Here is a 24,230-nt window from a genome sequence, read left to right on the forward strand (position 1 = left end):
TTGCAGAAGAAACTGAAACATTTGTTTTCAGAAATTAAATGCAACTCAAATCTCTACAAATGAATGTTAATCATTTTTCAGTCTTCTTTGCGGATGTAATGGATATGTTTCCATCCTTTTTGAACCTTTTTAAAGGTTCCTTTCTAGATTTGAGTGCATGAGGAACAAACTACCTTAAGCATTGAATAATGTTTAAAGGCTTTATAGTAAAATTGAAATATTTTTTATTGATATTTGCGTGGGAATTTATACTTTTCTACCAAAAGAAGCCAAACAAAAAAAAAATGATCATGACTCCATTTTTTGATGAATGAAATGTTTATTTCCCTAAAAAGGCAGTTTCATGGGGCATGCTTATATGTATTTTATCAATTCCTATATACATAAGTTTTGAGCCATAGTAGATAAGAAAAGTGGAGAAAATGTGGTATAAGAAAGATTTTCTTTTTCCTGATCTTGGAACTCACAATGAAAAATTCTGGTTCAGATTTACGTTATTACTCTAGTGCTTTTAATCAGCACTAGATTTCCATTTGGGTCAGGCAACTCAGAAAATATGTCAACTGGGATCTGTACCTCCACAGAATAAATTTTAGGGATCACTGCATTTTGAAAAAAACTAAAAACTGCTGCTGGTGGAGATAGATGCATTTGTGCCAGCCAGTGGTGCCTGGCATAAGGAAATGAGCAGCTGCTTGTTCAGATGCATATGCCTCCTGCCAACATGAGTTCTTTTATGTTTTAAATGTATTCATGTAATCTTTGTTTCTACTCACTTTGTTAATCTGAAAAGACATTGGCCTCTTAGCACCTCATGAGCAGGCTTGGTTTAAAAGTAGGGATGCTGTATAAAGTCAGGTTCGGTTGTAAGCAGAGGGAATTCTCTTTCACACTGACAGCTCAAACACTTAAATTCATGTTGTCCTTTGGCACTGCTCCTAAACCATCAGTCTTGTCAAATCAGTCCTAACAGTAGAGCAAAAGATCCATACTGTACAATATGGATCATACTGTAGATATTGGCTCATTCCTAGTCTTCCTCCAAAATTAAAGACTTGCACTCAGTTCTCAGTTCTCTTGCACTCAGTTTGTTTGGCTGTGTCAGCTTCTCCATATGGACTCATATGATGTGATACAATAAGATTTAAAGTATAAAACCTACCCCAAGTGTTGTGACAACCATTTTGCATGGAAGCAGGGTGGAAAATTGATTTGTTTTTGAAGCTACAAGTAAGCTGTGCTTCAGTCATAGCGGTGGTTTGGGGTGTGTGGTATGAAAATAACTGCAGCAGAGATAAATGTTTACTTTAGATAGTTGTTGACTATGAAATTTTTAAGTGTATCACAAATGGGCCTATGAAACTAAAGTAAATTTTGCCTAACATCAGTAAGGCATTCTTCAGTGTCTTTGGTACAACTTCCTAATCTAATGAAATTTGCCTATCTTCAGGTTTCTTTTTTTCAAGTCCCCACACTGCCCTCTTTCCACCTCAATGGCATTAAATAAAGTTGAACTCTTGAACAGGAATTGCATTCACTTTCTAGCTCTTTCTTTGAAGGCATGGGCAAGACTGTAAGTATTTTCTACTAAAAGAAGATAGTATTTTTAATCAACCTTGTGGTATGAATATGTATGCGTTTGTTCATGGTTTGCTGTAGTTCTTCTCCTTTGTGAGATACTGGTGCTGTTCCACCCTGGTCTGTGAAAAAAATCTAATTGCATTTTAAAAACAACTTTCATTAGATTTGACTTAATTTGAATGTCTTGGTAAATGGTGCTTTGCCCCATTTAAAACATATTTCTCCAGAAAAGATTGCAGCAATGTACTATTAATGTCATTAGAGAAGTGAGTACATGTAAAACATGTGTGCCTTTGGTGATGCTACGTCTGGAACAATATTCAAATACTTCAGTTCACAGATCTCAGACATACTGTCACAATCCATTACTTAAACCTCCATTGTGTCATTTCAAAATTGTTTTTTTCCCCTTTTGAGCCTTGTGATCTTGGCAGCCAACAGGGATTATTTCTAAACTATGGTTGAAGTGGCATGAAGAGCCAAACCAGCGCTGGAAGGGAGAATGACCAAGGAGCCCTGTGTGCAATTCTTCAACCTCTGTGGATCCATGCATGTCCCATCACTTTCAGGCTCCACTGCTGAATAGAAATATTGTCACTAAAGAGGCAGAAATTCCTGCCATTAAATATCAGACTCCACTCACAATATATATGGCCAATAAGCAAATTTCACAGTTAATCATATTTTACTTGTTTGGAGTGTCATATGTTATGTTGTAGGAGAATCACTTTTGAGAAACCTCATTCCAAAGAAAACAGTTTTTTCATAGATTGGCCATGAATACTGAAGTAGTGAATACTGATTTGAATGCTAGTATCCATGAGTTAATTTTGTGACCACATATGCAATATAGTCACTGCTGCTGGAGTTTCTCTGTGTGGCATTTCAGATGACTTTTATCAAAGAGCCTGGCCTACTGTGATGGAAAGAAATTCTGTGTTTATTTTTTCTTTGAGAGATTGACTTTGTTGCAGGAGTGATAACCTATCCAGCTTCATACATCACAACTGTTCCTATGTCAATGCTGTTTTATTGTTTTTATCAGGGCCAGCCAGGACTCCTTGGATCACAGGGATTCACTGGACCACCGGGATTGATGGGGATCCCAGGAGTGCAAGGTCCCAAAGGTCACAAAGGTGAAAGAGGATACCCAGGAATAACTGGACCCAAAGGAGAAGTGGTAACTTTTGAATATCAAATGTTTTAGCTAATAAGCAAAATGCTAGCAGGACATCATTTTAATTGTGCTGTTTCACTCTAGGGACAAAGAGGAGTCACTGGATTCCCCGGGGCAGATGGCATTCCTGTAAGTAGCGGGTTACTTCATCTTTAAGAAATCACCAAATGCAAATATTGCAGGCTAGCTTAAAGCCTTTGTACTTTAATTAAAATGTCTGGGTTAAATTCTGTATCAGCCACGTACACATTTTTCAGCTAAGGCCATTTGCTGAAGTGAGTGGAACTGAAGATATACAACAAAAGAGCAGAATCTGTGCTCCCTCTCATTCCTCAGATAATTAAGGTCCATTTGCTTTGCCCTATGGAGAAATCCCCTTATAAAAGAGGCAGAAAAGGATAGAAATTTCCTGTGTCTCTGGAGGTTACCCAGCAAAGTATGTTCTTTTGTAGGAAAGACCTGTGACTGAAGTGCTTCACAACTATCAAGCTTGTGAACAACAGACATGAGTTGGTTGTTCCTAATTATTTCTGATTTGCAAAGCTGGTATAACAACCAGTGATATTAAGAATACTAACTATGGTTAATTTGCTGTATAGTTCATATGGCATGCTTGAGATTGTCTTAAAAATCTTACTGAGCACTAAACAGTGTAAAACTTTGAACAAATGGACCAGGTCTATGAAACTGAAACACTCAAAGAGGAAAACTGGGTAAAGTTCACAGCACAGTATTTTCCCAGCCTACACTTCTTTACATCTTGTGTCATAAAATAACAAAGAAATCTGAGTCACTGGAATCCCTGGACAGAGTTCCCAGGCTTGGGTTTCCTTTGTAGTGCTCCCTGACACCGGGGCCCCGCTTTGCAGCCCACGCATCCACATCCACTCTACTTTCACCCTCTTTTGTTTCCAGAAGAGCTTCCTATCAAGTTTCAGGGATTTCTCTCTCACAATCTTCCTTGTCTCCCTCTTTCTTACTCTTTAAGGAAAAAAAGACCATATTTGCCATTTCTATTAACACTCCTGAGCCAAGGATCTTGTTCATCTCACTGCATCATGCTGAGTTTTTTTCTAAGCACTGACACATCTTGGGAAGCAGAGTAAATTGCTCCCCTGTTGCTATAGCTGGACTGCTTCTCTTACCTGGGCATGTTTTCTTTTTCAGCCCTGCCTCCCTGACCTCTGCACATTGCATTGTGAGGGATAAATACCTTCAGACAGAACTGGAACCTGCATTTTTATTGTGTACTCTCTTCAAGCTGCCCCTGCCCTTCAGGCACCCTTATATTTTCCAACCAGTTTTTTCACTGACCATGGGAAGGCAGGTAGATAGACACCTGAACAAATCACAGTGGCAGAGTGCTAAGATGTGGGGCTGGGAGCCAAGAGAGAATGGTGGCTTTGGTGGAGTATTTGGTGGAGTATTTGGTGGAGCTCAGTAAGGACATGGATATTCTTCTATTTTTTCTAAGCAATGGAGCAAAAGCAAAGAGAAAACTCTTTCTATAGATAAAGGAGAAGGAAGAAATGTTTTATGTTAGTTTCTGGGTTTTTTTGACTGAGCCTGCTGGAACAAAGAGCTGCTCAAGGGAAGATTTGCTTCTCATTAGCCTCAGTGCAAACCAGAAGCAACAGCAGTTAAGGTGAATGCAGGAACAGCAATGAAAATACAGTTTGAGACAGGAGTAAATTTTCAGAGACTCTGTGTCAAGGTCTTGGAGTGCCCCCAGCTTACTACCTTTGAGCCCTGCTGTTTTCTTCCATTTTTACAGCCTCATCATGACACTCAGTCTAGCTCCAACAGCATCTTTGACTTTTTTCCTGACTTGGAAGCTGTTCAAACTCAGTGAGGAGCATTTGTTCCCACTCTTCCAATGTGAAGCACTGAAATGCTTACCAATCCCAGTTCTTGGTGGATCCCTGCACAGCAGCCTCATCTGGCTTAGTTCTCTGCATAACAGTGTCTACATTGAACATAGCTTTCTTACCCTTTCTGAGAGGTCCTTCACTACTCGTTTTTTCATGCTGTCTGGGGCATCTGGTTCAAGCTGCAGCTATATTAAAAAAAGGCACTGTCTGTTTCTGTCTTTGAAAATCCTAGTTTCCCATGGATCCAAGCCTTGGGCTTAATGTGAGAATGTCTAAATACTTTGTGACTACAGGAAAAGGAAAACTAGAAACAGATGGATAGATAAACACTTTTTTTTTTTTTTCCTCAACAGGGTCATCCAGGCCAGCCAGGACCAAGGGGGAAACCAGGTCATGATGGCTGTAATGGGACAGCAGGTGATCCTGGTGATGCAGGAACTCCTGGATTCTCTGGTTTCCCTGGTAGCATTGTAAGTAGCTGGCAGTAAGTGAGTATCTGAAGCTAAGAACATTGCTGGAGTGACTTTCATTCACACATGGGTTGGGTTAATGGGACATCTCTTAACAAAGGGAATGTGGGGCTTTGTGGCCCAGCAGAGCATTGGTGCAGACTCAGCGTGGACACACTGCACAGTGTGCAGTCATTGCATTGCAGCCGGGGCCACAAGGTCTGCTCAGAGCTGTACCTGTCACACAGGTCTTGCAGAGAGATTGCTGTAGGAAAAGCTGTACAGCTTTAATCAACAGCAATAAAATAATATTAAACTCGAAATTGCTGATGAAAGTATCCTTTTCTTCCCTGCCCCATGGCCACAGTATTGGCTTTTCATGGTGAGATACACAGGATCCTGCTGATGTGAGCAGTGGAACTCCTGGATTTACATGGGCACATGTCAGCCCTGGGAAGTGCAGCATCAGTTCTAGCTAGGAGGTGCTACCCCATAATACCACTCCCTGGTAATGGGGGGCTTCTCCCCAAAATTTAGAAATTCATTCTTTTACATACTGTGTGGGTTTACATTTTTTTTTCTAAACCATAAATTTCCAAAGCTAGGCATAGTCTCTACCTCTAAACTGCAATATGTTTATGTACACTTACAAAAACACCAACAAATATTTTTCATGTCACTCTTAGCTGTTTACGTGTCAGCAGAGATGGTGTGGGAGCTCACGTTGTGTTTTGGTTTTTTTGGTCACCTCCAGGGAGTCCAGGGGCCCAAGGGCCAGAAGGGGGAGCCGTACATAGTGGCGCCGGAGATCATCAGCCGACACAGGGTACGTCCAGAACTGCCCCCAGTTACTCTTGCCCAGTGCAGTTTTGCAGACACATGATGGAGAGTAAATTTTTCTTATACTCTGATGGGCACATCCCAAGAGGCCCACTTTGATTTTGTGTAGGATTTGAAAGACAGCTTCTGCTTTCTCTGGTTGCAGCGAGGTTTATATGATGTCCAAGGGGAAAAATCTGAACTCTGTTATTTCCAAAGAGTGTCATCCTATAGGTGGATTGCAAAGGCACTGTGGATGATGTAGGTCAGATATTTCCCTCTTTATTCAATTACTACCTTTGTATCATGCATGGCAAAACCCTTTCTTTGCCATTGGTTTGTCCATTGAATGATTCTGGTTACTATTGGCACCTTTCCTGTAAAATTGTCATGCAAGTGTTTGATTGACTTAGGGTAAAAGATCCTTCAATATTTTATTTAGTTATTTAGTAAACCCCCAGTATTCCAATGTGTCTAATCCTTAAAGCTTGTTTTGTAATCACTTACAGCTTTTTCTCATATATATATATATATAACCTTGCATAATTTGAAGGTATAAGAAGGAGATAAGGGATTATATATGTAGAGTATAAATTGTGGCTGATTGAAAAGCTGCAACTGAGCTATACTCAGCACAGAAGGAATCTGCTGACATTGTTTGTGTGTATTTTGTGCCAGCAGTAAGTGCCAAAATAGGTATTTCTCTTGACGTATTTGTAAGTTGCCTGTATTTTTAATGGAAACTTCTTTTCCTTTTAGAAAATCTTCAGATCTGCACTGTTAGTAATCAGGAGAGATTAAGTAATGTTTAAGAAATGCTCAACTATATTGTGGCCAAGGATGGATACTGACACCTGTATTCATTTCAGAAAGTATTTGGTTCCACAAATTATTCTGTTAACTAAACCCAAATTAACTAGGTAGTTAAGATGCTACTCAAAATGATTGAAGGTGTTTGGCCTGAATAACACATTATTTATGTGTGTTGAAAGGTCTTTGGGCTAGAACATTTTTGGATCTAATTTCTAAAAACATTTCAGCATGTACTGAAGTTAAAATATGTGGTCACTGAAAACAGTATGTTCCAAATGCTTTTAGTGACTAAGAAGAGAATCAAAATGATTCAGTAATTCCCATGCAACTCACAAAAATGAGCTTGGACATTTTATCTAAGGTTAGAGCCCAAATTAAGCCACTGGTGAGATAGGATTTTTCAACCAAAAAATTCAGTGTGGTCTGTTGTATAGTCCAGCCTTGTAATTTGGATCCCTAACTTCATTAGCCAACTTTGTACCCTGCTACTTTATTGCATGCAGTTATCTATAGACTATGAAATATATATGGCCCACATTCAATTATCTCAACATCTCTATGAAATGCATCTGTATGGAAAGGTTTGAGTAGCATTGCATGCTATAATTAGTTGTTTAAATGAGGAGAATATTATTAATGGATAAAAATATTTTATTCAATTTTGTATATAGAATTTATTGGATTTTTTTTACTTCTTTGTTTTTGTTTTGTTTTTTTTTAGGGAGATCCTGGGGATTCAGGGGTCATTGGTTTTCCAGTAAGTAGCATTACAGTGGATGTGATAAAGTGTAACAGTAACTAATATCAGAACAACATTGATTGATAGTTGATGGATTTTTTTATTTAAAGGGACCTCCGGGTACACTGGGTATTCAAGGACCTACTGGTCCAAGAGGACAGCGAGGAAGACCAGTAAGTACATTAAAATTATGTTCTCTAGAAAATTAACCAAACAGAAGAATTATCTCATCAAGTTCCCTTATGTTGGATTGTAACCTAGGTTAGAAATAGCAAGAAGGTGTCAATGGACCTTAGACCTTTTAAAAAGCACTGAGACACTGAGGGATGAATATTGCATGAAGAGGTATATAGGGGTGCTGTCAGAAGCTTTTGATTCATATTGTATTTTTTTAACCTCCTTAGAACATCTTCCTACACTGAGTTATCAGAATGACTTGAATATGTTACCTTTTCTGCTCACAAAGGATATGTATATTAGCTCTCTGTGCTTCCCACAGGAGATTGAATGGTATTTAGAATGCAATTTTAAACTATTTTTCTGGAATTTTTTTTCCCAAAATTGTAATTTACAGCACTGATGTTCACACCTGTTGCACTATAGTTCTTTGAGAAGACTATGTTCTCTCCAGATACAATTTCTACATTTCTTATTTCCATGGTTAATACTTTCATGGGTGAGAAGTAGGTATTCAAATTCAGTAGATCTCATTTTCTTTAAGCTTCTTTTATTTTCCTGTAATACAACTTTGTAGCATTTGCTTTTATCGTTGTTTTGTCTAAATTTACTTTAGACCTGCTTTACATCCCTGGTCTGAGGGGGAAAAAATTAATTTGGGGCTTCTCACTCACAGCCTCCATAGCTGTTTTCAGGAACACCCCCCTCCCCACCAGCCCCAAAAAACCCAAACTAAACCAAGCAAAACAACAACAAAAAAAAAATCCACAGTATGCTAAGCCTTTCAGAGTTAATTTTCTGCACTGGTCTGTTTTATCACCTGGAGTAAACTGCACTTTTTCTTTCTTACTGGTCGAAGGAAAATCAGTCCTTTACTTACTCTTTCTTTAGAGCAAACCCACAGAAGTTCATGAGCTTCACACAGGAGCCCAGCCTGCAGTGACTCATATTCCCAGTGCTCTTTCTGGGATGTTAGGAGTGCAATGAACCATGCATTTTCTGTGCCCTTGTCTTGGGGAGCTCCCATAGCCACATCCCTCTGCTTACCATACTGGCAACATCTCTTTTGAGCAAAATACATCCAGTTTTAGTTACTGCCTCTAAAGCTCTGACTCTCCTGTGAGAGACCCAGGAGCACTTCACAGGTGTGAGTTTGCATCACTGCCCTTGTCTAAGAGCTGGTTTGTGCAGGAAGGCAGGCCTGGCTCCCCCAGGTCCCTGCAGGCTCTCCAGGCTAGGGGATACCCTGTGCAGCACCTGCCCACTAGTTAGGCAGTAGTTCACAAATTACTCGAGTCACCAAAAGTGATTCAAAAGCAGGTTTTTTTCAGAACAAGTTTAGTGTTTGTCCACACAAAGATATGTAGCAAGCAGAGGTGCCTAAAAAGTTCAGGTCTCACCTGAATGTTACTATCTTTTCCTTGCAGGTTAGACTGAATTTCCCTTTATGCAGCTAACATCCCCTTTCAGGGTTCAGTAGGTGGACAGTTCCATCTGCAACCTTCTCTCCTTTCTGTGTCACTCATTCACCATGAGCTGAGCAGCTCATGCTTCTTATTCACCCCAGATTTCCCTCCTTTGACAGTTTTTAATGTGTAAAGCCCTTTGGAACCTGTTAACTACCATAGCTGACTGAAGCAAGGAAGGTTGTCTCTTCAATTAATAGACTTTCCTACCTCTCGTAAGCCTCTGTCAGATGTATTTCCTGTTTTAGTTTCATTTTCCACCATCTTCCTTTGGTTTCATTCTGTACAATCCCAAATAGGTAACCTGAGATGTCTGTGATAGTTCAGCCCCCTTACAGACCAGTACAGTACCAAAACTGCAGCCCAGTGAAGCCCTTAAAGATGTGCTTAGCTTTAGGTATGAGCTTAAAATGTTGCTTAGTCAGGATCCAAAAGCAGAAGTTCTTATTACTTGGAAAAATGGGTTTTCATTAGATCTAGGCTGGGTAACTCAGTCTGCTCAGAAAGATTACAATGTGACTTTGGAAAGTGTTTTTCAGAACAGTAAATACAGCTCAAATAGTAATAATGGCACATGGGATGCTGAGGAATACACTCCCTACTAAATATGTACTCAGTTTCAGCCAGAGGGTGACTAACCTCCTGCATGCATTGATTAGAAAGCAAGGAGTAACTTGCTCTCCCCTCTTGTGCTCCCCAGGGACCACCAGGACCCCCAGGGCCCCCAGGACCACAAGTAAGTCTTTCTGTCAGAGTTGTTGATGTTGATTTTCTGTTGCTGAGGTTTATCCAAGACCTACTTGAAGGCAGTAAAAGAAAGAACCATGGGCTGCATGAAAGACTGTGTAGCACAAGAATTTCTGTGTTGGCTGCATACCATGGGAAGTTAATCTTACACTGGGATCACCTACCCTGAAAAGATTAGAGCCAGATTTAATTTGCTACTGTAGTCACAGTAGCTTTCCATGAATAGAGAATCCTTGCAGTCTTCACAATACTCAGTTTTATCTCCATGGAAAAAATATATGACTTCATTGTTCCAGCCAATTTAGGTGGTTTTTATTTAGCATTCAATGCTATTAAAAAATCTTTCAGAAGAAATGCTTGATCTTTTCATGACCTTACTCAGTGGATGACTCAAAGAAGAACTGGTAGTATGGTATTTTAAACAGTTGTCTTTATAAAAATTTGGGTCTGTAAAATTACTTCTAAATCTATAAAAATACTTCAAGGTAAGCCTAGGCTATTGTTTGATTGCATTCTTCAGTGGTGTCATACAGATTGGTAAGCCTGAAAAGGCCTTTAAGCATGTTTAAATTTGAATTTTATATTAGATTAGAGTTGTACACTTGGTAAACATTGACCTGTTGTTTTTGCAGGGCAACAGGGGACTTGGCTTCTTTGGAGAAAAAGGTGAACAGGTAAAGGAAAACTAATGAATTAATATCACTACTAAAGGGAAAGTGGATGTTTTCTGCTATTTATAAATTAACATACTTTACATACTTTCTTCATTTGCAATTGCATTATATAATTATAAGAGAAAAATGAAGTATAGGTCTGAAAGTAATTATAATCTCAGTAAGGGACATCATAGCTGAACTAACCCCTACATGTCTAGTTCTCTGTGTGCTCTCATTTACACTGACACAGAGGTAACTTCTGAAATTTATAAAGCCAAGCCACTTTATGTAATGCAATAATCCTTGCTGTTGTGAAAACACACAGGGCAAGAGCAAGTACTGCTATATGTTTACCCAGCACAAAATTAATTTATCTTGCCACAAATTTATCTGGTATGGTTGTATATGGTTAGAACCAGATTTCCAGCAGGGGCAAATCTGTGCTGTTCTCTGCAGTATCCTAGATCCTCTGCTGATCAACTTGGCCAGGAATTAGAGCTGTTGGTGAATGTTCCTTTGTGTTTTCCCTGCAGGGCTCTCCAGGTCCTCCAGGTCCACCTGGGCTTCCTACAAGAGAACTGACAGGTGTCCCCCCTGACAAGCACAAGGTAACTAAGAGGGCATTTTTCTGAAATAAAAAAGGAACCAAGAGCTCTGCGCTACCAAAACTAAAATATTGTACAAACATGCTGTAACATAGAACTTAAAAGACTTTAATATACCAAAAGAGAAATCTGCTTCTTTCACAAACTTGGATCATAACAAATTCATTGAAACTGTGGTGGCTAAAGTAATTCAGAAAGTATTTCTCAAGTTTAGAGATGTCTTTGGCAAACTTGTTCTTTTTGTTTAAGCGTGCAGCTACTGGCCATCACTCACATCTCATTTTACAAGCAGAAATGCCTGCTGAGAAACCATTACTCTGTTTGTTTTGATAACTTATCTGTGTGATGCAGATATTTATATACTTAGAGTTAAGGCTTATTCTTACATATTGGAGAAATCCCCACATGAAGATGCAGTTTATTCTCATCTGCTGCTCCTTGCTGGGAGCAGAGGCAGTCATACCCTGTATGTGTGCATTCTGTATCAGACACCAAGCTCCAGATCAGTTACTTTTCATCCCACATTTGAAGTTAGAAAGTTTATGTGGCTCATACGATTTCTGCAGTAAGATGAGTAAATTTCTATGACACAGGAAGATCTAAAACCAGCTTTGATACTCTGCAGTCTGCCCTAAATAACATACATGCTGAGATTTTCATGACTAAGCAGACACCCACATTGAACGACTTACCTGGAGAGCTGTTATATTCAATGGAGATGTCATCAATATAGAGAGTGGAATTTAGGCTATGATTTGTCTTACCCTAACTGGAGCTCTTGAGCAAATAATTTGTAGATAATCAGTAGGTTAAAAATGGGAGAGTGTGCATTTATTCATAGGCATTCCTTTGGCACTCACCACCCAGACATCTGATGAACAAGCCTGGAAAGAGCTGGGCATTGACATTCCTAGAGATCTTTTCAGAAAAATTATCAAGTATTTCTTTAAAAAGCAACTTCAAAAACTTATCATGAAAGCATTGATTTAATACAAGAAGTGTATGAATAAAGAACAGCACAAGAGCAGTGTTTTTTCTCTTGATCAGTCATTTTGTGTTGTATAAAAGTTATCAAAATGTAAGTGGGAATGCCAAACCTATCTGAATACTTTTTCCTTATTGTTAGGGTGAAAGAGGAGACCCTGGACCAAGAGGAGAAGCTGGAATTCCAGTAAGTCATGTGGAGAAGAACAAAGTCAAATAATAATATTGGAGTTAATACTTGTGTGCTCTTCACTGATGTGATGCAATATAGATATGGAGCAATATAGATGTGTTATAAGCAGAGACACCACTTCTAATGCTTCAGAAAAACTGAACAGCTTGATGTGTAATAACTCCACAGTAGAATCAGTTGTTCTCTTACTGATTTACTGAAATAAGACTTTCCCTCACATATTTTTTATTTTAGTTCTAATTATTAATAAATCTCCTTGCTTATTCTTCTGATCTATGTTTTAAAATTTCACTGTATTTTATTCAATAAGAACATGTTGTATTTTTAATCCTTTTTAGCCTACTGTCCAACACATACAAACTTTTTGTCTCATGGTTTTTTTAGATCTGTTGAGTAAGTGGGCAGTAATCCCATATGTTGTATTGTGTACAGCTGTCAACCCAGCTTGACTGAACATGGTTTAGTTATAACTCACAGACAAGCTCTAGACTGACTAAATAGCTTTGCCATTGAGTGGTTCCTTTTGATTTCCCAGAGGGGTTTAATACAGAATCTTTACTAAGCAGGGATGCCTTGCTGAGCATTTTGCAGAGCTTTATTTTCTCAGATGGTCTGGTCAGCAGCTCCACAAGGTTATGGGAGAAGGTCACATTGTGAGCCCTGATGCCCTCCATGTGTGGTTGCTAGCCTGTTGTTCAGCTGCTGATCATATTCTACACATGTTGGATTTTTTTGTGCTCATTAGAAAAACTGTGATTATATGCTGATGTGGCAAAAGGGGATATGTGCTTCTCCCCTTCTGTTGTTTTGTATAGTAGGATGGATAGCAGCGTGCCTGTGTTTGCCAAACAGCTCTCTGAAGCTACAGTTCGGGCATAAGCTGAGTTGCTTAATTGGTTGTATAGCTGAATAATTACTTTGGCTCTTCTTCAGAGCTGCAGACACAGAAGAAATAAAGGAGATGATAGGAGGGAGACACTGTCCTCTCTCTAATGGCCTGCTCCTGCTATTGTAACAAAGCAAGCATGTTACACTTAATTATAAGGACAACAGTTCTTTCACATGCAGCTATTATTAGATTATGCTTGTGTTACAAGGATGCTTTCTTCCTGTTTCGCTTCCATAGACAGTGTTGCAATTTTTTTGTACATAATGAAGAAATACACTGAACTGACCTGCAATCTTTCCTAGGGTGTTCTTCTCTTTCCTCTCGAAAAAGGTGAAGCAGGGGTGGTGGGCTACCCAGGACAAAGGGTGAGTCATTCAGTTAGTCAGTTCTAAAGGTAGAATTCATTCAGCTGAGTGGGTGGATCTGAGCTGAGAGTTTGCCTTCTGGAACAAAACTCAGATGAAAAAAATCAAAGAAGTTATAGTTCTTCAGATCAATAGGTTTGGCCAGCTCAGAACTGCCTGAAGCAGGAAAGGCCATTTTGAAATGGTGGTGGGAGGAGGCCCCCACAGGACTCACAGGTGAATGGCAATGTGTCCCTGTGCCATCCCTTGTGCATCTCTCACCTGAAGCTGTGCTCCCCAACCACAGCTGCTGTCCTGGTCCTCAGCACAGACTGTCCTTCCCTGTTCCCATCTGATCTGTCTGCAGACCATGGTTAACAACATGAGTCTGACTCCACTTACTTGTGGACTCAAGCAAAAGTCAATCTAAATGCTTCCTTGTAGCATCTCTGACTGCTTGTTTTGGGGCAGTGTTTCTGAAGTGCTTAAATGGAGTGAGAACAGTACTGAGAATACATTTTCTTTAAAAATCTCAGTCATCTTTATAATCTTACGGTCAATTTACAATGTATTGATTAAGAGAGAAAAAAAATATAATACCAGATTAGATTTCAGACTTGTACTATTTTCTAATTGAAAACATAACTGAAGTGTAACTCTTAGAGTTTCAAGCTATTAGACTTATTTTCTCTAAGAAATAATAATGGTTCTTTGCTATGAGGATGTTAGAATGTCATTTTATTTTGTTAATTTTATTGTACCTTCATAGGGACTGCCTGGCATCACTGGTTTTCCAGGACTCAGTGGAGAAAGAGTGAGTATTTCATACAAGACTGTTGTTTCTAACACATATGAAGACCATCTGTCTGAAAAGTAAACTGTAGAGGACAAATTCTGCCTGCAATTACACTAGCTGTAGTCTAACAAATATCATCTGGGTTCATCCATCATTCTAATTTTGGGTCAGTTATTTTTCTCATCAGTGAGGCAAAAAAAATTACCCTATGATTAAAGTCCAGCTTTGCTTAAACCATGAGCATCTTTTGAGACCATTACAGGGAAGTATCACTTTCATTGTTCTAATTACTGTGATTATGATTTCTGTCATTTTCTTGCTACAAGCAGAAGCTTTTTTGAATAGCTTTCTGCAGATGTGTTTGAAATCTACGGTTATCTTGGATATCACAAAGAGAGAAGAGATGGAAACTGATAAATATACCAGTTTAATCTCTGTCCCCATGGAAACACACCCAAATATTTAAAATAGCATTCTGTCAGACAGAGACTTTCTGTTTGGTCTCAGAAAAAGGCTTCTTCAGTCAGCATTAGAAATCACTTCCATGAGGTAAATAGCTGTGGGATGCACGATTTTTCCATGCCTTGCCATCTTTAGTTGTTTAAAGATTTGTCCTGCCACCAAGGCATAACAATAATAACATGAAACACATGGGACATGAAAGTACACGAAATCTGAAAAATAACATTTGCACAGCTATTCAGTCTGGTGGTGTGGAAGGGAATTGCTATTAGTAATGCATACATGGAGAGGCTGATGCAAAAGCCATTAAAGCCCACTGGTTGACCTTAACATGGGTTCATGCTCCAGTCAGAAGGGAGCAGTGGCTGCTCCTTTTTGAGGATGAATCTTGGCAATAGTTGTAGCAGAAGGGACATTGGTTTGGATGGACTGTCATTGTATAATCTGTGTGTGAGAGGGGATGCCCTACTCTATGTGCTATTGACAACCTCCTTTTTGTTGATTTTTGACTGATTTTATTCTTGAGAGAGAAAGAAGGATGATAGGTCCTTCTAGCACACAGATGAAGTTGCAGTTGAGCAGGAAGCTGCTGGCTTTGCTTTTAGACCACCAGCTCCACCTAGTGTAAAGAGATTTTACACGTGATAATCAAGAGGTTCTTTTTCCAATGGTGAGATGCACACTTGCCATTATGGAAAAGCCTCTGAAACGTGATCGGGTTTGCCACATCTGATTGAGAGCTGTGGTACTTTTAGTGCTTCAAAACTATTTCAAGAGTGACTTACAGAGCTGGTTATTACCACTGAAGTTCTGGGTAAGGGTTGTACCCACTGTAAAACTTGAGAGATACTGAGATTTTTTAAAACTGGCTAATAATCTAAGTGTGAATTTTGTATAATTCACACTTAGATTATTAGCCAGTTTTAAAAAATCTGGCCACTGTTTTCCACTAAAAGCACACCTTTTTGACACCAGTCTCTTTCCAGAGTGCATATAAACATTTTCTGTAGAGAACAAAAGTTGTCAAAGAGCTGAGTAAAGCACACAGAAGAGATGATCAGCATCTCTGAAATCTGTCTGCTTCTGAGTTCTCATTTATCCCTTCTTCAGCCAAACAATCTCCAGCCACCTGGAAAAGAGCAAAAAGCACCTGTGTACTTCAGTCCTATTTCACTGCTCACTGTTCCCATTCCAGTGAAAATATGTCTATTGTAATGATTCTGACTTGTTTAGTTTTCTTGCAGCAGGCTGCTGTGGTCTGGCTGCCTAGCCCATGTGGCTCAGGGTCAAAGGGGATCCCCCTTTCTCCTCCTGCACCTGCAGCATCCATGGCATGGTGTGAATGTAGGTGCTCCTTCCATCTGCACCGCTGCCAGGGGTGACAGAGCCTGCAGCACAGCAGGTCTCTCTGGCCTTTGGCAAGAGTTAGGCTTGATCCAAGAGATGGGACAGCAAACCACAAAGAAACTTACTGGTGTTACAGGAATTGCTACTGACCAAATAATTTTAGTCTCTCTCTGATAAAGGCAAAGTCAATTGTTTCTATGTGTATTCCAGGGTATTCCAGGATATGATGGTCCACCCGGTGGCCATGGTCCCAGAGGAAGCAAGGTACTGCTTTACTTTCATTTGCTGGAAACAAGAAGCCAGATTGTCATTTTGCCTTCTTTCCTTTTCTGTCATCATGTAGTAGCAATTGTGTCTGTTACCACTGTAGAACCGGTTATGTGGTTTGTTAATTTGATATCTTTGAAGTTTCTTAAATGTTGTGTCAGTGCCTTTGGGAGTTTGGGGTTTCTGTTTTATGGGGATACCATTTCATTCTAAAATAAATTGTCTATAACAATGTGCTTGGGTGTGATACTTCAACTTCTGTTGACAGGGGGAGCCTGGTGAGATGGGTCCTCCAGGGCCAGATTCCTATTTTCCTTCCCGCATCCCAAGGAAAGGTACATCTTCTTTGCTCTCATTTTTTATCTTAGCTGTTTTACTACCTTCTGCATAGATCAAAAGCATGACATTCTAAGAATTCAACTCCTAAAAAAATGTGTTTGCTAAAGTGTTCCAGAAGCTGTAATTGCCTTCCAAGAGAGTGCCCTAATCACCTTTCTGCAGGAAGGTGGTTTCTTTGTCTCTCCTGCTGAGCTGGATTGCTGTACAAAAGGCTTCCATGCATGCCTGTATCCACAGAGAAGAAGCAAGCAAAAAAGTGTGTGACTTTGTTGTCCAGCGAAAGGAAGAATGGGAGTCTGTCTTCTGTGTCCTGTTTCAGACTTTGGATAAAGCACAGTAGTGGCAGCACAGCAGAGAGCATTCTTATCATCTTATAGAAAGACAGAGAAAGAAGAAAGAAAGAAAAAGAAAGAAAAAGAAAGAAAAGAAAGAAAAGAAAGAAAAGAAAGAAAGAAAGAAAGAAAGAAAGAAAGAAAGAAAGAAAGAAAGAAAGAAAGAAAAAGAAAGAAAGAAAGAAAGAAAGAAAGAAAGAAAGAAAGAAAGAAAGAAAGAAAGAAAGAAAGAAAGAAAGAAAGAAAGAAAGAAAGAAAGAAAGAAACCCAAACATTAAAAAAGCCTTGAGGAATATAAGAGTATTTTTTTTCCTTTTTAAATTTGACAAATTTCCGTTGCAATCTTTTCACTGTGCTTGTAGCACCCAGTGTCAGCTGTTCTGCAGAGCTGTGGTGGCTCTGCATGGCTAGACTAGAAACACATAAAAGGTGATAGCAGTTTGCCAAGGCCAAAACTATTCAAGGGAAGGTGCCAGCAAACAGCAAGAGTGATCACATGCCATGGCCTTGGCCTTTGTCCTCATACCACAGAGTTTACTAGTCTTGTTGTAAGCCAGAGAGACTAGCAGTGAATGGTTCCCTCCCTCCCAGAGAAAGGGGGAAAGAGGCCCAAAACATTGTTCAGATCACCCCAAATACTCTGCCAGCCTTTTAGAAGCAGGAGGGACTGTGTAGAGAGAGAAACAGGCAGAGGGCTGAAGATACCACATGTCCTCTACTATCACTGATCTTTGACAAGAGCATGATACTTTCTGCAGGCAGTAGCTGGGCTGGGCCCAGATGCTTTTGGTAGTGGGAAGCAAAGGAAACCTCACATACCACACATCTGTTACAATAGAAACTTCCTGTAGGAAAAAGAGGGGCTCTCCTCAGGAAGCTGCCCTTCTGTGCTTCCCAGATATTGCTAGAGCAATATAGCTCTAGCTGCATATTAGTAAAAGGTGAAAGATACTATCCTGCTTCCTGGGCTTGGTGGCTCCACACCACTTCTGTCAGTCTAAAGCTACATTAGAAACTGTTGTAAACTCTACTATTCCAAAGCACTTGAAGATTCTACTATTTGCTTTTTTACAAAGAGCAGCATCACACTAACACGTTTTGTGGAATTGGGGATGTCTTTCAGGTGCAAGAGGTGATCCAGGCTTCCCAGGTGTTTCTGGACTCCCAGGAGACAGAGGAGACGAGGGAGATCGTGGATTGCCTGGTCTTCCTGGATTTTCTGATGGTAATGTCCCAGCAATACATGTTCTAACAGCTTAACTTTATAGGGAGTTTGACTGATACAGGGTCACAGTGGAGAAAATCTTTATGGTGATCATGTGATACACAGTGCAGAGTAGTAGATAATAACTGTGGGGGGCAAAGAATGGGAGGAGCATTTTCCTTTGGACCAGTGGGACTCTTGCAAAACTACTGAAATAGAGATGATGACAGAGTCTTGTTTCTGTAACTGCTATTGATTTGCTGCAGTGAAAAGTGCAGTTATCATTTTGCTCCATGCTAAGCGTGTCCATTTTTCCTTTCATGTTAGATGCAATTGTATGAACTTTCTCTTCTGTTACATCACAGCTCTTTGGGCAGCACTGTTAAGAAATTGCTCTGAACTTCTTCCCTGGCTCTGTTTCAGCGGATGGGGATAAGCCAGGCTTACCTGGAGAAATGGGACCAAAAGGTGAAAAGGGTGAAATTGGATCTCCTGCTTATTTTGCGGGACCGCCTGGGCTTCCGGGCAAGGATGGCTCACCCGGAATTCGTGGTCCACCTGGTCCCGTTGGAGCCCCTGGTAAGTGCAAAAACAGAGATGATGAGAACTCTCAGGAACATCTTTGATTATTTTAAAGACAGCTGCTGGCAGGGCAAAGTGAGACATTGGCAGAATGAAATTAAATTAAATTAAATTAAGTGAAATTAAATTAAATTTAAATTAAATGAGAGGTGGGGAGGACACAGAGAAGTTGTGTACACTCATCAGTGAAGAAAAGGTTTGTGTAATTTTTAGACAGACCTGGAAACATTTGAAAGAATGGAGAAAAGGATGTGCAGGAGGTGATCCAGAGCAGGTTATTTGTGCTAATGCAGAGTAGGTTGGGCTGAGAGGAGGAATTCAGTGTTAGAGAGAGCAAAGAATGTTGAGGATTGTCTACCACAACAGATGGACGTTACTGAGAATGAGTGTGAGAAGCTGTCAGAAGATGGAGAGAGGCAGAGAGAAGGGAGTACATCACAGCAGGCTGGGTTAGACAGGAAGTGACATTAGAGGAAACAGGGAAACTGTGTTGCAGCTCAAAGAAATAGGAATGAAAGAGAAAAAGAGTAAATGTACAGTAGATGAATTTATATTTTCATTAAATTAAACTTCTAGGTCCTCTCTTTGGATTAAAAGGACGAGAGGGAACACCTGGTAGATTTGGTGTGCAAGGTTTCCCTGGGCCAAGAGGACAAAAAGGACCTAAGGGTAAGTTATAACAGATAACTCAATAGATGATATGCTGTTATGCATTATCTAAAGCCCCAGTGTGTTCAGTCTGGGTTTATTGAACTATGACATGCATGAGGACTGATGAATTTGATCTGGGGCTAACATGACAGAGAAACCTTGTGTTTGATTCTTGTCAGAAAAAAAAAAAAAGGAGTAATTTTCTCAAGTATTTGAGAAACTACTCAAATGTTCTCAAGTCTATATATAAGATGGATACAGCTGCATATCTATTTGTTGTTGATAGAGCTTTCTTTCTTCTCATTCCAATTTTTTCCTTAGGTGAAGAAGGGGATTGCACTAGATGCCTTTTGGGTGAGGAACTTAGAAGAGGCTCTACTGGCCCCCGTGGCCCTCCTGGCTTTCCAGGAACCCCTGGCCAGCCTGGAAGGAAAGGAGAACCTGGTGATCAAGGACCACATGGTCTTCCTGGCTTCCCTGGAGCAAAAGTGAGATCGTTGGGGTTTTTTTATTGCCTAGTTTTATATGCCTTAGTTTTATATGCCAATTTTATATGAAAAAAATCCAAAACCTCAAGCTATTCTCCATGGAAAAATGATGAAAAGTATTATTTTCTCTTCCTCCCTCCTGTCCTTCCTTCCTTCCTTCCTTCCTTCCTTCCTTCCTTCCTTCCTTCCTTCCTTCCTTCCTTCCCACAAAATATGGAAGGCGAAACATTGCTAGAATGGAAGTGCAAATAAAAAATTTTGGGGAGAGTGAAAGATTTCCCCATAAATTCCCAAAATTCCCCATAACCCTAAGTCCACCTTCTGTCTGAAGAAAGCAGAACCCTTTCAAGCTGCTGTATTGAGTGTGATCTGACCAGGGAAGGGAAACAACTCCAATAGTAAGCTAAGGTTGTTGCTGCTAATAGGATGCACATGTTAAACTGATAAAATGAAAGGTTCTTGTTCACAATATAATCTTCCTAAATAACACTGTTCAATAGCACAGAGGAAAGGGCTCATAACAGCTTGTTTGTGGGTGAATCATAGAAGTGCTGTACTATGTGGTGTGCTGGCTGCATTGTGGCTCCTCACAGGCAGAACTGGCTTCAGTCAGCCACATCTCTCAAGAGTTTAGAGTGAGTCCTTTGTAATGCTGACCCAAAAGCTGATTTTATGTATCAAAGAATTGTAGAATGCTTTTGGTTGGAAGGGGCCTTAAAGATCTGCCAGTTCCAAACCCCTGCCATGGGATGGAACACCCTCCACTAGACCAGGTTGCTCAGGACCCCACCCGAGTGTTCTTGGCCTGGAGCATTCCAGGGGTGGGGTATCCACAACTCTTCTGGGTCTGTGTACCTACTTCAGGGCCTCACCACCCTTACAGTAAAGAATTTCTTCCTAATATCTAATCTAAACCTAGTGGCTGACAGTATAAAACCATTCCTCTTTTCCTATCACTACATACCATTGTAAAGTCCAAAGATGTCAGAGCAAATCTGACTGTTTTCACTTAGTACTTTAGGCTCTGCTGGACATTAAAAAAGCCAAGTTCACTCACAACTATCTAAAGTTAGGAATTTTTTAGAATTAAAATATAATATATTAAACTTTTACTTTATTTTGGCTGTATTAAAAAAAACCCAGAAAAGGTAGATTTTTGCAAAAATTCAAAATACTTTTATGAGATGAGAAATACTTTTATTCAAAATACTTTTATACTTTCTAGAAGTCACAAAAAATTTGACAGAAATATTTCCAAAAATGTAATATTGATACTTTGGTTAAAACTTTGTAATTTCTACAAAACTTTTTTGCTTTTGAGATTCTTCATCCCAGAATTTAAGTTACTGTAGAACAGAGGGAAGTATAAACATGTACAGACATAACACAGCAAATTCAAAAAGTAAAACCATGTAGCTTATATATTCTTGGTCCATATACTGGGGCAAAAATCACTCCATAATTTTTTAAGCTTGTTCAACAAGCTACATGTGTGGATAATAAATATAATTAATCTTGATGAGATGTATGTCAGTTTAATGAAAATGAAGTTTTATCCCAAGCAAAAGGATTTTTTTTTCTTGTGGATAAAGAGAAATTAGAAGCAGCTGTAAAATATTTTGAAAATATCTCTATGCTAAATTGTATTATACATAACAACTAAATCTTGTGGAAAAAAAAAAAGCAATGTGAAGATCATGCTATTAGTACAGTGTTAATGCAGTAATTCAGCATTATTTTAAGTTCTTGAGGTTTCTTTTGGCCTGAAAAAAATCAATGTCCAAAAGAAACAACTTTTTCATGGAGTACAGATTGGCTTCAGTCACATTAAAATGCAGCTTTCAAATATGTCCCAGGTAAAGCAGAATGCTTACAATCAAAATTAATCTCACTCTTTTGACTAACAGAAGTGCAAACCTGCATTGTTGTGGTGACCTGCAGTTGGGAAACAGTTTTTATAAATGCTTTTCACCCAGAATTTGTGGTGCCAAATACACACTTCTAAATAATAACTGGCACAGGAGTATTTTAAACAAAAAATAAATTTATCAGGTACATCCCTTTCATTCAGTGTCTGCCCTGGAATTCTGTAAGATTTGGCTGAGGAAAAACTGACATGCCCAGCTTATATTTTAGTGAGCATGAGTGTTAATTATTCAGAACTGAAGCTAACTGGCATAAAACAATCACTAGTAAATGACTCTATAACCTCTGGGCCTTGGCACCTACCATGGATATGGATTTGGTTCTGTGATTGCCAGGCTCTTGGCCAGCAGCTAGAAATTTCACTTTCAGATGGGCTGTTCAGGAGGAGGTTCCAGCATTGTGCCAAGGAGTCAAGAGTGCCAGAGGCTGGTCTTTAGCTTCCCCACAGTTTGTCTTTCCAAGAGAGAAGGTTTCCCTCCTTGGAGATTTTCAGTGCATGGCTAGGCAAGGCCCCGGGCAACCTGCTCTGTCTCCAGGTGCTGGGCTGGGCCAGAGACCTCCAGCCCTCCCTTCTAACCAAAGCCTTTCCACAGGTCTGTAATTTGATTAAGTGTTTTGATCCCTTAATCCCTCTATGCCCAAGTTCTTGTCTGGTAAATGAAGGTGATGCTACTTTTCAGCCCCAGAGCAGTGCTTGAATCACAATCCACTGCCTGCTATGAGGTTGTTCTCCTTGGGAGTGGTGCACAGGAGGAATTGCACGTCAGTAGAACCCTAAGGTTTTTCCCAAGGTGACAAAGAGTTGTTTGGGGCATTTTCTTTAGTGGCTAACACTGAGTAATTCACCATGTTTCCTCCAGTGCAGGTCTGCAGCAGCAGTCCTGCAGAACTCCAGAGCAGTCCTGCAGTCACCTGCAGGACTCCAGGCTCATGGAAAGCCACAGGTGTCCCAATCCATCCTCATGCAGAATCTCCTCTACCATGCCATAGAGACCTTGGTCCTAGTTAGAACATATTAATAAAGGTTCTGCACAAGAATGGGATTACTGAAGAGGAAATCGTTCATGGAAAGTAACAGGAAAGAAGTAAAATTTAAGGAGGCTTTTTTTTTTGTTTAAGCAGTACAGTAGAAATGCAAATCTTGATACTTATTTCTTAAGCAGTTCTCATTTGTTTTGGGTTTTTTTAATGTATGTAACACCAGGGATATTCGGGTCCAGCTGGATTTCCTGGACGGAAAGGAGAAAAGGGAGACTCTTTACACGTAACTACAAAAGGTAGAGTGAAAATTCTTATCACCTGTATTTTTCCTATTATTTATAGTATCAATGAAAAATTGGTCTCACAATGGGAGGTCTTCTTTAGGCACCAAAGGGATCCGAGGAGACCCTGGGCTGCCTGGAATCAGAGGTGAGGATGGTTTCCCAGGCAGAGATGGATTGGATGGTTTACCAGGACAGCCTGGCCTTCCGGTAAGCAGCAAACACAGCAATTACACCAGACCCAACTACTAATGCACTTAATTCTGAGGAGTTGTGATCACCAGCCTGTCCTTCTTTCATAATGATGCAAAACTAGACTGGGTTTGCTGGTTATTGATAAATTAATCATCACGTTTATTTTCAGGGGTTTTAGAAAAATCTTTCACTTTTATTTCCATTTTACTTAAACAACAAGTGGTAGTGTATGGTTCATTAGTAACTCCTTTAGTATAGTCTGAGATTCTTTGTGACTGAATTTCAATAACTTCGGGTACAACTGTGTTGAAAAAAAGCAAAATTTACTACAAGTTTATGTTCTTAAAATGTACATTATATAATCATATTGCTTGATAGCAATTCGCCTAACTAACTGTAGCTATCTAGAAATTAGACATGTAGTTTTTGTTCATTTTCTAACTTCCTTCTATAGGCAAAATTAAATACCTTGCAAGAAGAATTCCTGTGGCCATCATAAATGATGTTTTCAACCACTGGGATGCTCATATGTCATATTTGAAGATAGGCAAGAGCTATACTAGGCACTTTAGACCACTGTACTTTTCCTGCCAGTGAAGATGGTACTTTATATTGCTTCTGAAGATAGAAAAGCATTCTCTAATGATGTTTGTGAAATGTTGATTCAGTAGTGTAGAAATATCACTGGGAGCGCGGACAGAGAAAAAATCTTTTGGGTGCATTTTTATGTGAGCTTTCCTCAGAAGTAAATGCCACACTGGAACATCTCTAACAATGCTTTTCGTCTCCCCAGATCAACTTAGAGCTTTTCAGGAAGGACCAGGAGCCCCTCCACAACACTGATTTATATTGCCCAAGTGCTTTTCATG

General features: G+C 39.7%; 1 protein-coding gene across 2 annotated transcripts in view; it reads left to right on the forward strand.

Moving 5' to 3' along the window:
* COL4A2 (collagen type IV alpha 2 chain) overlaps positions 1–24,230 on the forward strand; it is a 142,283-nt gene that overhangs the window by 87,764 nt on the left and 30,289 nt on the right. For both annotated transcript variants that reach the window (XM_071430597.1, XM_071430598.1), the window contains exons 5-24: positions 2,627–2,761; positions 2,843–2,887; positions 4,983–5,099; positions 5,833–5,904; positions 7,432–7,467; positions 7,560–7,622; positions 9,793–9,828; positions 10,472–10,513; positions 11,029–11,103; positions 12,227–12,271; positions 13,469–13,531; positions 14,280–14,324; positions 16,326–16,379; positions 16,651–16,717; positions 18,177–18,278; positions 18,681–18,836; positions 19,416–19,508; positions 19,812–19,978; positions 23,109–23,181; positions 23,270–23,376. In XM_071430597.1, coding sequence (XP_071286698.1) covers positions 2,627–2,761; positions 2,843–2,887; positions 4,983–5,099; positions 5,833–5,904; positions 7,432–7,467; positions 7,560–7,622; positions 9,793–9,828; positions 10,472–10,513; positions 11,029–11,103; positions 12,227–12,271; positions 13,469–13,531; positions 14,280–14,324; positions 16,326–16,379; positions 16,651–16,717; positions 18,177–18,278; positions 18,681–18,836; positions 19,416–19,508; positions 19,812–19,978; positions 23,109–23,181; positions 23,270–23,376 — 1,593 coding nt within the window. The remainder of the gene's footprint in view (positions 1–2,626; positions 2,762–2,842; positions 2,888–4,982; positions 5,100–5,832; positions 5,905–7,431; positions 7,468–7,559; positions 7,623–9,792; positions 9,829–10,471; positions 10,514–11,028; positions 11,104–12,226; positions 12,272–13,468; positions 13,532–14,279; positions 14,325–16,325; positions 16,380–16,650; positions 16,718–18,176; positions 18,279–18,680; positions 18,837–19,415; positions 19,509–19,811; positions 19,979–23,108; positions 23,182–23,269; positions 23,377–24,230) is intronic.

This window comes from Agelaius tricolor, unplaced genomic scaffold (assembly GCF_023055355.1).
Source record: "Agelaius tricolor isolate 1412-34295 unplaced genomic scaffold, bAgeTri1.0.p SCAF_7, whole genome shotgun sequence".
Taxonomy (NCBI): Eukaryota; Metazoa; Chordata; class Aves; order Passeriformes; family Icteridae; genus Agelaius; species Agelaius tricolor.